Below are 14,920 nucleotides of genomic sequence, written 5' to 3'. Positions count from 1 at the left end.
GAAATACCTTTGGCAGTTGAAGCTGAATATCACTCTGGGGCAGGTTGTCCAAGAAACAAAGCAATAAGGATTGCCAATTTTAGTTTGTAAGGGACATTTCTATTCAGTCAAAACTGCATTCACACAGACTCAGGCAGTTTCAGATATCAACGAATATGCATCTTTGTATGTATACATTTACTTACATTTGTTCTATCCTTGAGCTAATATGACCAACATTATGTATATATATACCAACTATATACACTAGTAGTTGTACTGATAATGTCAGTTACTGTTGTGGAGTTTGTAGGTTATAAAATGCAGTTCAGAGGAAACACATATGAATTCTATCTTTGAATACTTCAAGGAGAATGGGTTTACTATTCTACATTTCAGTTTGTCTGATTTTCTGTTGCAAGCATAATTTCTTACAATTGTGAGTTGTATTAATAGCACATTATCAATGCATTTCTAGCAGGAGTAGGACAAGATTTTTGGATTCTTTGAATTCTAGCCAGTCTTTGCATTCAGCTGTAGTTTATGAGTAGGGTAGGGATTGTAACTACATAGATTAATTATAATACTGAGCTTTAAAGTGACTGTATCTCTTCTTGTGTTAAGTTTAATCAAAGGAAAAATACTCATCAGAGAAGCTTTTGGTTGGATTTTCAACATAGCCATTCATCACTAATAGTGACTTTTAAAACACTTTATTTACTTGGTGTGTGTGTGTGTGTGTGTGTGTGTGTGTGTGTGTGTGTACCAATGCATCACTCTGGTGCGGGCTATGCCAGGGTGGGGCGTTGAACTCTGGACCTCAGACTTGAGAGTTTATTGCTTTATCCATTGTGCTATTTTCCTGGGTCATGACTTTAGAAATATTCCATAATTTTTCAGTGATTCACTATCCAAGGGTAACCCAAGCCTCCAGAAATTCCCTGGTGATCTAAGATTTGGCAGAATTCAGATTACTCTTTCAATGAACAGTTGGTGTATTGAAGGTCATACTAATGAGACACTTGGGGTCTCTCTCTCTCATTCTCTCTATTTACACCAGAGAAGGTTTTTTTTTTTTTTTTGTTTGGTGTGTGTTTGGTGATACCTCTTCTTTAAATCTCTGCTTTTAGGTTTGTATCTCAGAGCCTGGGAAGTTTACTCAAAAGGTGAAAGTATGGATCAGTGAGTACTGGAACCTAATGGAAACTGTGGCTATTGGCTTGTTCTCCATTGGTTTTGGCCTTCGCTGGGGTGACCATCCTTTCCACACGGCAGGAAGACTGATATATTGCATAGATATCATATTCTGGTTCTCACGGCTCCTGGACTTCTTTGCTGTGAATCAGCATGCAGGCCCGTATGTGACTATGATCGCAAAAATGGTAAGATACAGACTGCTCTTGCGCTCTGGCATCCTTTCTGAAGTCTCTGGCTATTTTCATAGTTCATAGTTCACATTCAAATAGTTTAATTTTTGGAATCATTTATGGAAACAGACACTGCTTTGCTTGTAGCCACAAACTCATACTTCAGCAAAATGTCTTTGCCTAACACATTGGAGAGATGATTAGGATATTCAGTTTAGACCTTTGGTTTCAGTCAGATGTAGTGATGGACTCACGTTTATCTCTGAGCACAGTCATTCCCAATGGCCCCCTGTATGTGAGTTCACTGATAATAATGTTTTCTGTAGATATACTGATTTATCTTTATTTTTTTCTCTTCCTGTCTTTTTCCCTAGTCAGCTATTTGATGGTGCTGTGAGTCACAGATTGTTCTTAGAACTTTGTATCTATTAACTCATTTAATCTTCAAAGCAATTGTATGAGATAGGTGTCCTGACTGGTGCATTTTTACATACAAAGAAATAAGAATTTAAATTCAAGTAAATTTTCCAAAGGCATAAATCAGTGAGTTAGTGTGATAATGTCATCTGAGCTCACTATACAGTTACCTTAACCTTGTCAGACTGGATTTGCATAAGGACCCAAGAATTAAATAAAAAAAAATTAAATCAAAACTTTGGTGGTGGATATGGTGTGGATTCAAACCCTTGTTGACATGTAGTTCTGTAATATAAAACTAAATGAATTAAAAAAAAAAGATTTGGGGCTGTCCAGTTTGGAAGAATCTTATGACCATAGCAGACAGGTAGGAAGAAGGCTGCTGCTATCGGGTGCAGACTTCTTGGTGCCTGGCTGCTCCACCAGGCCATCTGCAGGGTGCAGGTGGAGAGGTCGCTAATGCCCTTCCTCCAGAGGAGTCTTTCCTTAAGCAGCCCCCCTCCCCCGCCAATTCAACCAATTTCAGTACGCCTGCTTTATTTTTCTTTTCCTGACTTCTGAACCAATCAGTGGAATATAGCATCTGAACAAATCCGAAGCTGCACACAGTTCACCATTTTAACTTTATTCTTTTTAAAAAATATTTATTTATTTATCCTTTTTTTGTTGCCCTTGTTGTTTTATTGTTGTAGTTATTATTGTTGTTGTTATTGATGTTGTAGTTGGATAAGACAGACAGAATTGGAGAGAGGAGGGGAAGACGGAGAGGGGGAGAGAAAGATAGACACCTGCAGACCTGCTTCACCGCTTCTGAAGCAACTCCCCTGCAGGTGGGGAGCTGGGGGTTTGAACTGGGATCCTCACGCAGGCCCTTGCATTTTGCGCCACCTGCACTTAACCTGCTGTGCTACCTTCTGACTCCCACAGTTCACTGTTTTTTAATAAATGAAGCACAGATTCCCTGCCCCTTGCATATTCACGTTGTCTTCCAGCCTGTTGGCATGAAGCACAGACTGTGCAGACAAAAACCAGAATCATTTCTCCAAAAAGGAGTCAGGTTCTTCATGGGCTGACACAGGCTGGCCAACTGAAAGATTGTTTTGTCATGGGCCGTTTTAAGTATGGTGGTGACTCGTGATTGACTTAAGTTTCAAGTCTGTGGTGAGGTTCTGATTGTGCCATGTTGCTCTGTAGACAGCGAACATGTTCTACATTGTGATCATCATGGCCATTGTCCTTCTGAGCTTTGGAGTCTCACGCAAGGCCATCCTCTCGCCCAAGGAGCCTCCGTCTTGGAGCCTCGCTCGAGATGTCGTGTTTGAGCCCTATTGGATGATCTATGGAGAGGTCTATGCTCCAGACATTGATGGTATGTAGGGACTTTTGATATCACACAAAGATGAACCTTTTGTACATATGTAAAGCAAGGAAATGTTCTGTAAAATAGTAGTGTGAGCCTTTAAAATCTCAAAGCTGTGGGACATTCTGATTAGTTAATATTGTGAGTACTTGCCTAGAATCATGGAATGCAATTCATCTTCTGATTCTTTTCACTTTTTTTTTTTTTTTTTTGTAGTTTGTTCCAAACAGCCACACTGCCCTCCAGGTTCTTTTCTGACTCCGTTCCTCCAAGCTGTCTACCTCTTCATACAATTTATCATCATGGTGAACCTGTTGATTGCTTTCTTCAAGTAAGTTATTTTGATTTCTTAAGTTTCATTCATTAATTTTGGATCAAGGCAGAGAAAAATTGAGAGGGGAAGAGGAACTAGAGCAACACACATGTGTGTGTACACACACACCCTCTACACATCTTCACTGCTTGTGAAGCTTGCCCGTTGCAGGTGGGAACAGGGGTCCTGAACTCAGGTCCTCACACACTTTAATGTATGTGCTCAACTAGGTGTGCCACTGCCCAGTCCCAGGTTATTTTAATTAAATAGCCTTACTTTGTTTAAGGTAAAAAATAGGACAGGTGTTTTGAGTAGGATCATATGTATAAATGTTTTAAGTTTGTAACCTTTGGTGTATTTCGTATTTTATTATGATGGTTAAAAAACAAGGGTAGGAAGGGAGCAGAACATGAGAAGAGAATAAAAAGATAGATAATAGGTAAATAAAAGAAATAAAAAGTGTCCTAAAAGCAAAAGGAAATAGATTATAAATTATAATAATTAAGCAGTATGTTGGAGCCATGCAAAGTAATATTTGATGGTGTTGAAAGTTGACGAAAGTGTTCTTAATACTTTCTCGATCTTGTTCTCTCTCAGTAGATCTCATTCTCTGCTGTCTTCTATCATATGTCTACTTCTCCTCAGTCTCTATTTCTGTATCTTCTCCCCCCCTCCCACCCCATACTTTAACAGTAAAATATCCTTGGAACCTGAAATCACTCATCTTTTATTCACATTTTTGGGTGACTTACTTTACTTTCTTTACTAATAAATCCCAGTTTATATCTGCAAGACAAATCTCTTCCTGGAACTATAGTCTTATAGCTCCAACTGCCCCCTTCTGTCAGTGCTCATATGGATAATATATTTTTTTAAACTTTAAATGAAGACTCTCTTTTATTTTCTTTGCAGCTCCATTTACTTTTAAAATATTTATTTATCTTTCAATGTTTGATCTTTTGAATTTTTTATTTGTATTAGTAATAGATTACAAGATTACAGTGTACAATTCTACACTATACCCATTACCAGAGTTCTGTATTCCCACTTTCCCATCGCTCAAAGATAACCACTATAGTTTTTTTTAGTATCTTTTTTTTCTTAATTTAAAAAAAATATTTATTTATTTATTTATTTATTTTCCCTTTTGTTGCCTTTGTTGTTTAACACTGTTGTGGTTATTGATGTCATCGTTGTTGGATAGGACAGAGAGAAATGGAGAGAGGAGGGGAAGACAGAGAGGGGGAGAGAAAGATAGACACCTGTAGACCTGCTTCACCGCCTGTGAAACAACTCCCCTGCAGGTGGGGAGCCGGGGGCTCGAACCAGGATCCTTACGCTGGCCCTTGTGCTTTGCTTCTTGTGCTTTGCATCACATGCACTTAACCCACCGTGCCACTGCCCGACTCCTAACCACTATAGTTTTTACAAGTCTTAAAAACAGTTTGCTTGCTTCTGTTTTTACTTTGTTTTTCAAGTTCATTTTTATTTAGATTCATATTTATTTAGATTCCTATGTGAGGAGAGATGGTGACCCTAGAGTAATGCTACATTTCAGAAGGCAGTTTGGCTGTTCTATGTAAAATGTTAGCATTTTCTTCCCTGACTGTAATGTCTATCTTTTGCATATTATTCCAACTAGTACATTTTATTGCAGAAGGTGATGATGTCGGAGACAGGCTGTGGCACACCTGGTTGAGTGCACACACTATAGTGTGCAAGGACCCAGGTTAAAGCCCCTGGTCCCCACCTGCAGGAGGAAAGCTTTGTGAGTGGTAAAGCAAGGTTGCAGGTGTCTCTCTGTCTCTCGCCTCCTCTGTCTCTTCCTCCCATGTCAATTTCTCTCCCTGTCTCTATCCAATAATAAATACAGACATAAAATGTTAAAATGGTGATGATGATGATGTGTTTGGTGATGATGTGTTTGGTAGCAAAATAATCATCAGTGCCATGATACAATTTTTGTCGCTTAACTGCTCTTAAAGTAGAAGTTACATCGTAACATTTTATATTAAAACCTTTGAATCTTTCTCACTTCAATTTGCAGTAATGTTTATGTGGAAATAAAATCTATCTCGAATAAACTCTGGAAATACAATCGCTACCGCTACATCATGACCTTCCACGAGAAGCCTTGGCTGCCGCCCCCTGTCATCCTCCTGAGCCATGCCGGCCTCCTCCTCCGCCGGCTGTGCTGCCACTCAGCTGCCAGTGACCAAGAAGAGGGGGATGTTGGACTAAGTATGTTTTCATTGGTGGTGGAGGAGGAGGGAGCCAGTCAAGGGTGGAGACCCAAGACGAAGGCACATCAGAGCACTGCCAACTTGATTCAGACACAGGTTGGGGCTGGCGAGATAGCTCATATAGATAGTGTGCCTGCGTTGGTCTCTCTTTGCCCCCACCCCCAGGTTTAAGCCTGGCCTTTCACTGCATTGAATGAAGCTGGGGTGCTGTGGTCTCTCTCTCTTTCTTCCTCTCTCTCCTCCTTTCTCCCCTTCCCTCCCTCCCTCTCTTTCTCTCTGTTCATCTCTCTCTCTCCCTTTCTCTTTAAAAAAAATTTATTAGGGACTTAATATTGATTTATAAAATTTTAAGATTTAAGGGTATAATTCCTCATGGTTCCCACCACAAGTTCTATATCTCCATTTCCTGTATTGGAAGCTACAGTAGATCTCCCAAGGTTGCAGATATGCGCTATTATTTCTATAAATGTATATATATATATTCCCCCCCCCCCATGGTCTCACCCATTTTCCCTTCCCATTTACTCCCTTCCCTTGCCTTCTTCTCCCCTCCTTTCTCTTCCCTTATCATTTACTTTCTCTTATAGAGGGTAGGGATATAAAAAAGGGGGGAGACAGAGAGACACATGCAGCCCTCCTTTACCACTTGTGAAGCTTCCCTGCAGGTGGGGACTAGGGTCCTGAACCCACTTCCTTGTACATGGAAACATGTGGGATCTACTGGGTATACCACCACCCGGTGCCTCTATCTCTGTCTTTATAGCTGAAAAAAAAAAATGGCCTAGAGAAGTGAAACCCCAGTGAAACAAGGAAAAAAAAATCAGGCATAGAATGAAATACTCTGGGAGTTAACAGTACCAGCTGACAACTTGGTTCTATCACTGGCATCACTATGTAGTTATATATATATATATATATTTTTATTTTTTATTAAAGAAAGGATTAATTAACAAAACCATAGGGTAGGAGGGGTACAACTCCACACAATTCCCACCGCCCAATCTCCATATCCCACCCCCTCCCCCAATAGCTTTCCCATTCTCTATCCCTCTGGGAGCATGGACCCAGGGTCATTGAGGGTTGCAGAAGGTAGAAGGTCTGGCTTCTGTAATTGCTTCCTTGCTGAACATGGGCGTTGACTGGTCGGTCCATACTCCCAGTCTGCCTCTCTCTTTCCCTAGTAGGATGGGTCTCTGGGGAAGCTGATCTCCAGGACACATTGGTGGTGTCTTCAATCCAGGGAAGTCTGGCCGGCATCCTGATGACACCTGGAACCTGGTGACTGAAAAGAGAGTTAACATACAAAGCCAAACAAATTGTTGAGCAATCATGGACCCAAAGCTTGGAAAAGTGGAGAGGAAGTATTAGGGAGGTACTCACTGCAAACTCTAGTATACTTCTGCTTTCTTACTTTGGTGCCATACTCCAAACTCAGTCAATTTCTGCTTTGCGTTTCTACTTCTTTTTTTTTTTTTTTTTTTTTACATGCATAACGTTCCCCAGATTCCCATTTAGCAATACAACCCCCACTATTTCATTCATCATTTTTCATGGACCTGTATTCTCCCGACCCACCCACCCACCCCAGAGTCTTTTACTTTGGTGTAATACTCCAATTCCATTTCAGGTTCGACTTGTGTTTTCTTTTCTAATCTTGTTTTTCAACTTCGGCCTGAGAGTGAGATCATCCCATATTCATCCTTCTGTTTCTGACTTATTTCACTCAACATGATTTTTTCAAGGTCCATCCAAGATCGGCTGAAAACGGTGAAGTCACCATTTTTTACAGCTGAGTAGTATTCCATTGTGTATATATACCAAAACTTGCTCAGCCACTCATCTGTTGTTGGACACCTGGGTTGCTTCCAGGTTTTGGCTATTACAAATTGTGCTGCCAAGAACATATGTGTACACAGATCTTTTTGGATGGATGTGTTGGGTTCCTTAGGATATATCCCCAGGAGGGGAATTGCAGGGTCATAGGGTAGGTCCATTTCTAGCCTTCTGAGAGTTCTCCAGACTGTTCTCCACAGAGGTTGGACCAATTGACATTCCCACCAGCAGTGCAGGAGGGTTCCTTTGACCCCACACCCTCTCCAGCATTTGCTGCTGTTACCTTTTCTGATGTGTGACATTCTCACAGGAGTGAAGTGATATCTCATTGTTGTCTTGATTTGCATTTCTCTGACAATCAGAGACTTGGAGCATTTTTTCATGTGTTTCTCGGCCTTTTGGATCTCTTCTGTGGTGAATATTCTGTCCAATTCCTCCCCCCATTTTTGGATGGGGTTATTTGTTGTCTTGTTGTTGAGTCTGGTAAGCTCTTTATATATGTTGGTTATTAAACTCTTATCTGATGTATGGCATGTAAAGATCTTCTCCCATTCTGTGAGGGGTCTCTTGATTTGGGTAGTGGTTTCTTTTGCTGTGAAGAAGCTTTTTAATTTGATGTAGTCCCATAGGTTTATACTTGCCTTAGTCTTCCTTGTAATTGGATTCGTTTCATTGAAAATGTCTTTAAAATTTATGCAGAAAAAAGTTCTTCCAATATTTTCCTCTAAAATCTGATAGTTTCTGGTCTAACATCCAAGTCCTTGATCCACTTGGAATTTACTTTTGTATTTGGTGAAATACAGTGATTCAGCTTCATTCTTCTGCATGTTTCAACCCATTGTTTCCAACACCATTTGTTGAAGAGACTCTGCTTTCCCCATGGAATAGTCTGGGCCCCTTTGTCAAAGATTAGATGTCCATAGGTGTGGGGCCTCATTTCTGGGCTCTCAATTCTATTCCACTGGTCAGTGTCATTGATGACAATGGCCCTATAATACAGTTTGAGATCTGGGAGTGTGATGCCTTATATCTTTTTAAAATTTTTTTTTATTTAAGAAAGGAGACATTAACAAAACCATAGAATAAGAGGGGTACAGTTCCACACAATTCCCATAACCCGATCTCCATATCCCATCCCCTCCCCTGATAGCCTTCCCATTCTCTATCTCTCTGGGAGTATGGATCCAGGTTGTGGGTTGCAGAGGGTGGAAGGTCTGGCTTCTGTAATTGCTTCCCCGCTGAACATGGGCGTTGACTGGTCAATCCATACTCCTAGTCTGCCTCTCTCTTTCCATAGTAGGGCGGGTCTCTGGGGAAGTGGAGCTCCAGGACACATTGATGGGGTCGTCTGTCCAGGGAAGTCTGGTCAGCATCTTGCTGGCATCCAGACCCTGGTGGCTGAAAAGAGAGCTAACATACAAAGCCAAACAAATTGTTGACCAATCATGGACCCAAAGATTGGAATAGTGCAGATGAAGTGTTGGGGGTATTCCCTGTATGCTCTTGTGTACTTTTGCTTTCAGGTATATTTTCCCCCTAGTTTATGGGCACAGGTGAACCTATGCTCTATCTCAGGGGACCTGGACTATATCTAGGTTTGGGGACTTTATTGGGGAGTGGAACACCTGGAATGGAATTAGAGAATACTATGAAAGGAAAGGTCTCACCCAAGTGATGCAGCTGAAGGGTTGTCATTCCACACCTGGTCTCTGGTCACAGTCTGAAGTGAAGCATGCTGGGGTGGCACTCATTGCGTTGTTTAGGTTGCGATCCGCAGATGCAATATTATTTGATTTGAATTGAGAGCAGCATGCAGAAAAGTGGGCCCCTCCCTAAGGTTCCAGGACTGGGGGAAATATAGGCTCTCTAGTGGAAATGTGGGGTTCCTGTTGTCTTAGGGTTCAAGAAAACAATGGATAGTTATTGTTATCATCACATTATTTGGTGATAGGGTTAACTTTTGAAAGTCCCTTTGATAGGGTTTGGGGTAAAATACCCAGCATCTTGTATATAGCTGAGCTACTGGTTGCTTCTGTTCTCCCTGGTCTAGGCTTTTGGGAGAGACAACATATAACATATCAAAGACAGCCTATGTATTAAAAAGACTCAGTCTGTGTTTTAAGAAGTTCTAGACATATCATCAGTTTTTCGCCTCTCATATTAATTAAATAGTGGTTTATATGTTTACACTTTAATAGGATTGTACATAAACACCACTCCCACCACCAAAAGACTGTGTCCCATCCCTACCACCCACCCCCGCCCCCCACCCCCTGCTGTGTCGGGAATCCCAATGGCCACCCTCCCCTTCACCACAGGGTTTTTACATTGGTGCCCTGCTCTCGATTTAATCAGATCCTGCTTTTAGTTTCCCTTTCTGTTCTTCTTTCTCAACTTCTGTTGATGAGTGGGGACATCCCATACTCATCTTTATCTTTCTGACTTAGCTCACTTAACATAATTCCTTCTAGCTCTGTCCAAGATGGGTCAGAGAAGGTGGGCTCATTGTTCTTAATAGCTGCATAGTATTCCATTGTGTATATGTAACACAGCTTTCTCAGCCACTCATCTGCTGTTGGGCACCTGGGTTCCTTCCAGGTTTTAGCTATTATGAATTGTACTGCTATGAACATAGATGTACACACCTCTTTTTGGTTGGGCATTATGGAATCCTTGGGGTATATCCCCAGGAGAGGAATTACTGGGTCATATGGAAGGTCTATGTCTAGCCTTGTGAGAGTTCTCCAGACTGCTCTCCACAGAGGCTGGACCAATTTACATTCCCACCAGCAGTGTAGAAGGGTTCCTCTGTGATTTAATGACAAACAAGATAAGAGGTGGTACAATTCCATGCAGTTCCCACCACCAGAGTTCCACATCCCCTCTCCTCCATTGGAAGCTTCCCTGTTCTTTATCCCTCTGGGAGTATGGACCCAAGATCTTTATGGGGTGCAGAAGGTGGATGGTATGGCTTCTGTAATTGCTTCTCCGCTGGACATGAGCATTGGCAGGTTGATCCTTACCCCCAGTCTGTTTCTATCTTTCGCTAGTGGGGCAGGGCTCTGGAGAGGTGGGGTTCCAGGACTCATTGATGAGGTTGACTCATACTTATTTTTCTGCTGTTGGAGATAGCATCCAAGTAGAAATGTGTTACAGAAGGTCTTGGGGACAGAGAGGGAATAGTAAGGCAAGGCTTCACTGAACCACAGTCATAGTTTTCTGAGTATGGAGGTGATTCTCTGTGTTCATTTTATATTGTCTAGAACTTTAGCTAGCCCCAACTGGTTAAGCATACATGTTCCCATGAAAAAGGACCTGGGCTCAAGCCCCTAGTCCCCAACTGCAGGAGGAAGCTTTACAAGCAGTGAAACAGTGCTGCAGGTCTCTCTCTCTGCCTTTCCCTCTCCCTCGCTATCCTCCTCCTTTCTCAATTTCATTCTCTTGTCAAATTAAATAAAGATTTAAAATCTTCTTAAAAAGAAGTTTGAGCTCTCTCTGTAAAACTTACATCTATTTTTTAAAAAAATATTTATTTCCTTTTGTTGCCCTTGCTGTTTTATCATTGTAGTTATTATTGATGTTGTTATTGATGTCGTTGTTGGATAGGACAGAGAGAAATGGAGAGAGGAGGGTAAGACAGAGAGGGAGAAAGATAGACACCTGCAGACCTGTTTCACCTCTTGTGAAGTGACTCCCCTGCAGGTGGGGAGCTGGGGGCTCAAACCCACCACGTGTGCTTAACCTGCTGTGCTACCACCCTACTCCCAAAATTTACATCTATTAACACATATTTTGATATTTCTTTATTTTGATTAGCTGTATCTTCACTGGGTGATATGACTGGCACACTAATTGTCATAAATGATATTTTCTTCTTTTTAAAACAATATTTTATTATTGTGAGAGACAGAGGAATTTAAAGGGGAGGGAGAGATAAAGAGGGAAAGAGACAGGCACCTGCAGCAGGTGAGGACCAGGGTCTTGAACCTCAGTCTTTGTGCATTGTAATGTGTGTGCTTAACCAGATGTGCCACTGACTGTTCCCAAAAGATCTTTTCTTAATGTGGTTTTTAAGAAATCCCACAATTGGTCCCAGGCCCGTAAGTCTAGACAGTTCCTAAATACAGAAGAAATGAGTGCTATAATCCACAGTTTCTTATCTCAATTCCTGTATCCAAAAGTACCTCTGGAAATTGATGTCATGTATGTATGTCTCAAATTAAGGAAAGTCTCATTTGGATGGAAGAGACTGATGGGGTCTACTGGGAAGCCATTTTCTCTGCTTATGCCAGGTGGCATGAAGAATTACAGATTTTTCTTCCTGCAAAAATAATGTTTTTGATATTAGGGTATTGCCCTAGCCCAAACTAAGGTTTTGAGTTCATTCTATCATGATTCTATATTACTTTTTTTTCTTTTCTGTATTTTTCCTCCAGGGTTATTGCTGGGGCTTGATGCCTACACTACAAATCCACTGCTCCTGGTGGCCATCTTTTCCCAGTTGTTGTAATTGCTGCTGCTGTTGTTGTTGGATAGGACAGTGAGACATTGAGAGGGGAGGGAATGACAGGGAAGGGGAGAGAAAGATAGACACCTGCAGATCTGCTTCACTGTTTGAAGCGGGTGGGGGTACCAGAGGCATGAACCAGGATCCTTCTGTATTACCTTTTTAAAATCAGAAAAGGACGATCCTTAATTCCATAACACACCTGACACCAGGGGCTTCTCTGATGAAAAGGTAATATATTTATCCACCTGGTGAGCTCCTCAGGGCATGTGTGTTACCAGAGATCAACAGGAGGTATGCTTTTCTCCTTGGTAGTCGGCTCTATCAAGTGCTTATTCTCCTATGCCTCATATTGGAGTTTTATTTCTCTTCCTCCCAAGACATTTAGCCTGTATAAGTAAGCTGAAACATAACTGAAGCAAAATATAAGCCTTGCACATCATCCCAGCACTGGCAACAGAACCACTTCTTCCTAATAGTAGCATATCACTCACTTGACAGATCATGGACTAAACTAGGATTTGGTTAGATTTCTTAGCCCTGCACCTCGGAACTTCCCTGGGGTTCCTCTTGTTATTAGAGGATATTGTAGTATGCAGCTTCAGAAATTTTCTCACAGAGCTAAATGCTGCGTTCATGATCAAAATGTATGCAGCACCGCCACCTAGTGAACAGTTTCAAGAACACCCATGTAAACTTGCACCTGCCAACCTGTGACTTCTTTTCCTGTGGTTTGCTTCCAGGAATGCAGAGAAAGCTCAAATAATGGCAAACGCGAACTTGTTCCTAAGAGAGTTGTTAGTGCAAACATAGATATAGGGGTTGGAGATGATGCTGAATTATTTATTTTATTATTTGGGACACAGGGCCTGGAGCATGTGTGATTTAACTGATGCTGAAGTGATATTTATTTATCTATTTATAATTTTTTTTTTTTTACGAGAGCATGGAGATTTGAACCTTGCACTGTAGAGCCTCAGGCATAAGAGCCTTTTTGCATACCTATTATGTTATCTTCACCACCTGATTTTTTAATTTTTTAATTATATAGAGAAAGAGCTGGAAGGGGGGCTTGAGAGGGGGAGACAGAGAGGGCAAGGCCATAGCATCACTCCACCATGCCTGGAGCTTTCCCAATCCTGTGTTGTTCTTGTGTCCTATCAGGACCCAACCAGAGGCCTCACATATCCAAGATACACCCCCACTGGGTGAGCTATATCCCACCCCTCTGAATTTTTTTCTCTTAGTGTCTAAAAACTTCTCTCATACCATAACATCAAAAACGTTATATACCCGATTTGTAGCTATACTTTATGAGTAAATATGATTTTCATTTAGCCACACTTTTAAATTAAAATTTAATATATTTGTCTTGTTATTGTCAATAACAGAATATTTGTGTTTTAGTTAATTCAGGGAAACTAATGGTTCTTCCCCTCCCCCCCCAAATTTAAGTGAAAGTTGATGAAAGAAAATGCTCCAATCTTTAACACCATTTTGTGGGACCACTCCTGCGATTTTTCAAGTGGGATTTTCTCGAAAGGTGATGTATTTTCTTGTTAAATCAGCAAGAATGATGAGGTTGTAGCACAGATCTGATTCCTGAAGTTTGATCAAGAATCACATTGTCTTCATAACATCAGGAAGTGACCCCTCTTTTGACTAGTTAGTATAATTAGAACAGGGAAGGCAGATAGTCTTGGCTGATCATTAACTAGAAACAATCTCCTTTTTTGTTTCAAAGACTTTTAAAAAATATTTATCTAATGAATTTACTTATTTTAGACAGAGATAGAGAAGGGGAGAAAGAGAGATGCTGGGGTGGAGAGCAGCTGCAGCCCTGCTTCACAACTTTTGAAACTTCCCCCTTGCAGGTGGGGACCAGTGGGCTTGAACCTGGGCCCTTCAACATTGTAACAGGTGCTCTCTACCAAGAGCAACACTACTTGGTCCTCATATTTTCTTTTCTCTTTTTAAAAAAAACTTAAAAAAATATTTATTTATTCCCTTTTTGTTATTTATTCCCTTGTTGTTTTATTGTTGTTGTTATTATTGATGTCATTGTTGTTGGATAGGACAGAGAGAAATGGAGAGAGAAGGGGAAGATAGAGAGGGGGAGAGAAAGATAGACACCTGCAGACCTGCTTCAATGCTTGTGAAGTGACTCCCTGCAAGTGGGAAGCCGGGGGCTCGAACTGGGATCCTTGCACTGGTCGTTGTACTTTGCGCCACCTGACTACCACTGTGTTACCACCTGACTCCTGGCCCTAATAATCTTTTCAACAGAAGATTCTGTTGTATACAAATTCCTGGTAACAATTCAAACTTTTTTTTTATACTTAACAGATTCATTTTAACAGACTTTTGACTTCTAACCTTACTTCAATGTTTAGGTTACTTATTATCATTTTGATAGGTAAAGCAGCTGGTAGAGGAAAAAAAAAAAAAAGACTGCAGTTTTCTCTCATATCCGTATAAATAAAGTAGATTTTTGTTATTTCCCAAAAAGCCACAGCACAGAGCTTCCTTCAATGCAGTGGGGGCTGGGCTTGAACCTGGGTGAAGCACATGGCAGAGCAGTGCACTACCCAAGTGAGCTATTTCACTGGCTCCTGATAATGAATTTTTTTGATGGACATATTTTAACAGAACTCTACCTGAGTAAAGAGGACCTGAAAAAGCTTCATGATTTTGAAGAACAGTGTGTGGAGGAATACTTCCATGAGAAGATGGAAAGTTTGAATTGTAGCAGTGATGAACGAATTCGAATGACATCAGAAAGGTAAAACAAATTTCTATCCCCAGCATTCCTCCCTCCCTCCCTGCCAGTTCATTAGAGTGTGTCAAATTAGAAAGATCTACTTTCATTTTTTTTCTTCATTTCTCTAATCTTAGGCCTAA

General features: G+C 41.0%; 1 protein-coding gene across 1 annotated transcript in view; it reads left to right on the top strand.

The window, feature by feature from the left end:
• Positions 1 to 3,597, top strand: part of TRPM6 (transient receptor potential cation channel subfamily M member 6) — a 146,818-nt gene extending 143,221 nt beyond the window's left edge. Inside the window, exons 23-25 of the mRNA XM_060199294.1 lie at positions 1,110 to 1,361; positions 2,958 to 3,132; positions 3,340 to 3,597. Of these exons, the coding sequence (XP_060055277.1) occupies positions 1,110 to 1,361; positions 2,958 to 3,132; positions 3,340 to 3,458 (546 nt within the window). The 3' untranslated portion in view covers positions 3,459 to 3,597. The remainder of the gene's footprint in view (positions 1 to 1,109; positions 1,362 to 2,957; positions 3,133 to 3,339) is intronic.
• Positions 3,598 to 14,920: the final 11,323 nt, after the last annotated feature.

This window comes from Erinaceus europaeus, chromosome 10, assembly GCF_950295315.1.
Source record: "Erinaceus europaeus chromosome 10, mEriEur2.1, whole genome shotgun sequence".
In the NCBI taxonomy this organism is placed as follows: domain Eukaryota; kingdom Metazoa; phylum Chordata; class Mammalia; order Eulipotyphla; family Erinaceidae; genus Erinaceus; species Erinaceus europaeus.
The sequence above is the reverse complement of the archived record's forward strand: the minus strand, read 5'-3'. Positions and strand labels throughout refer to the sequence as shown.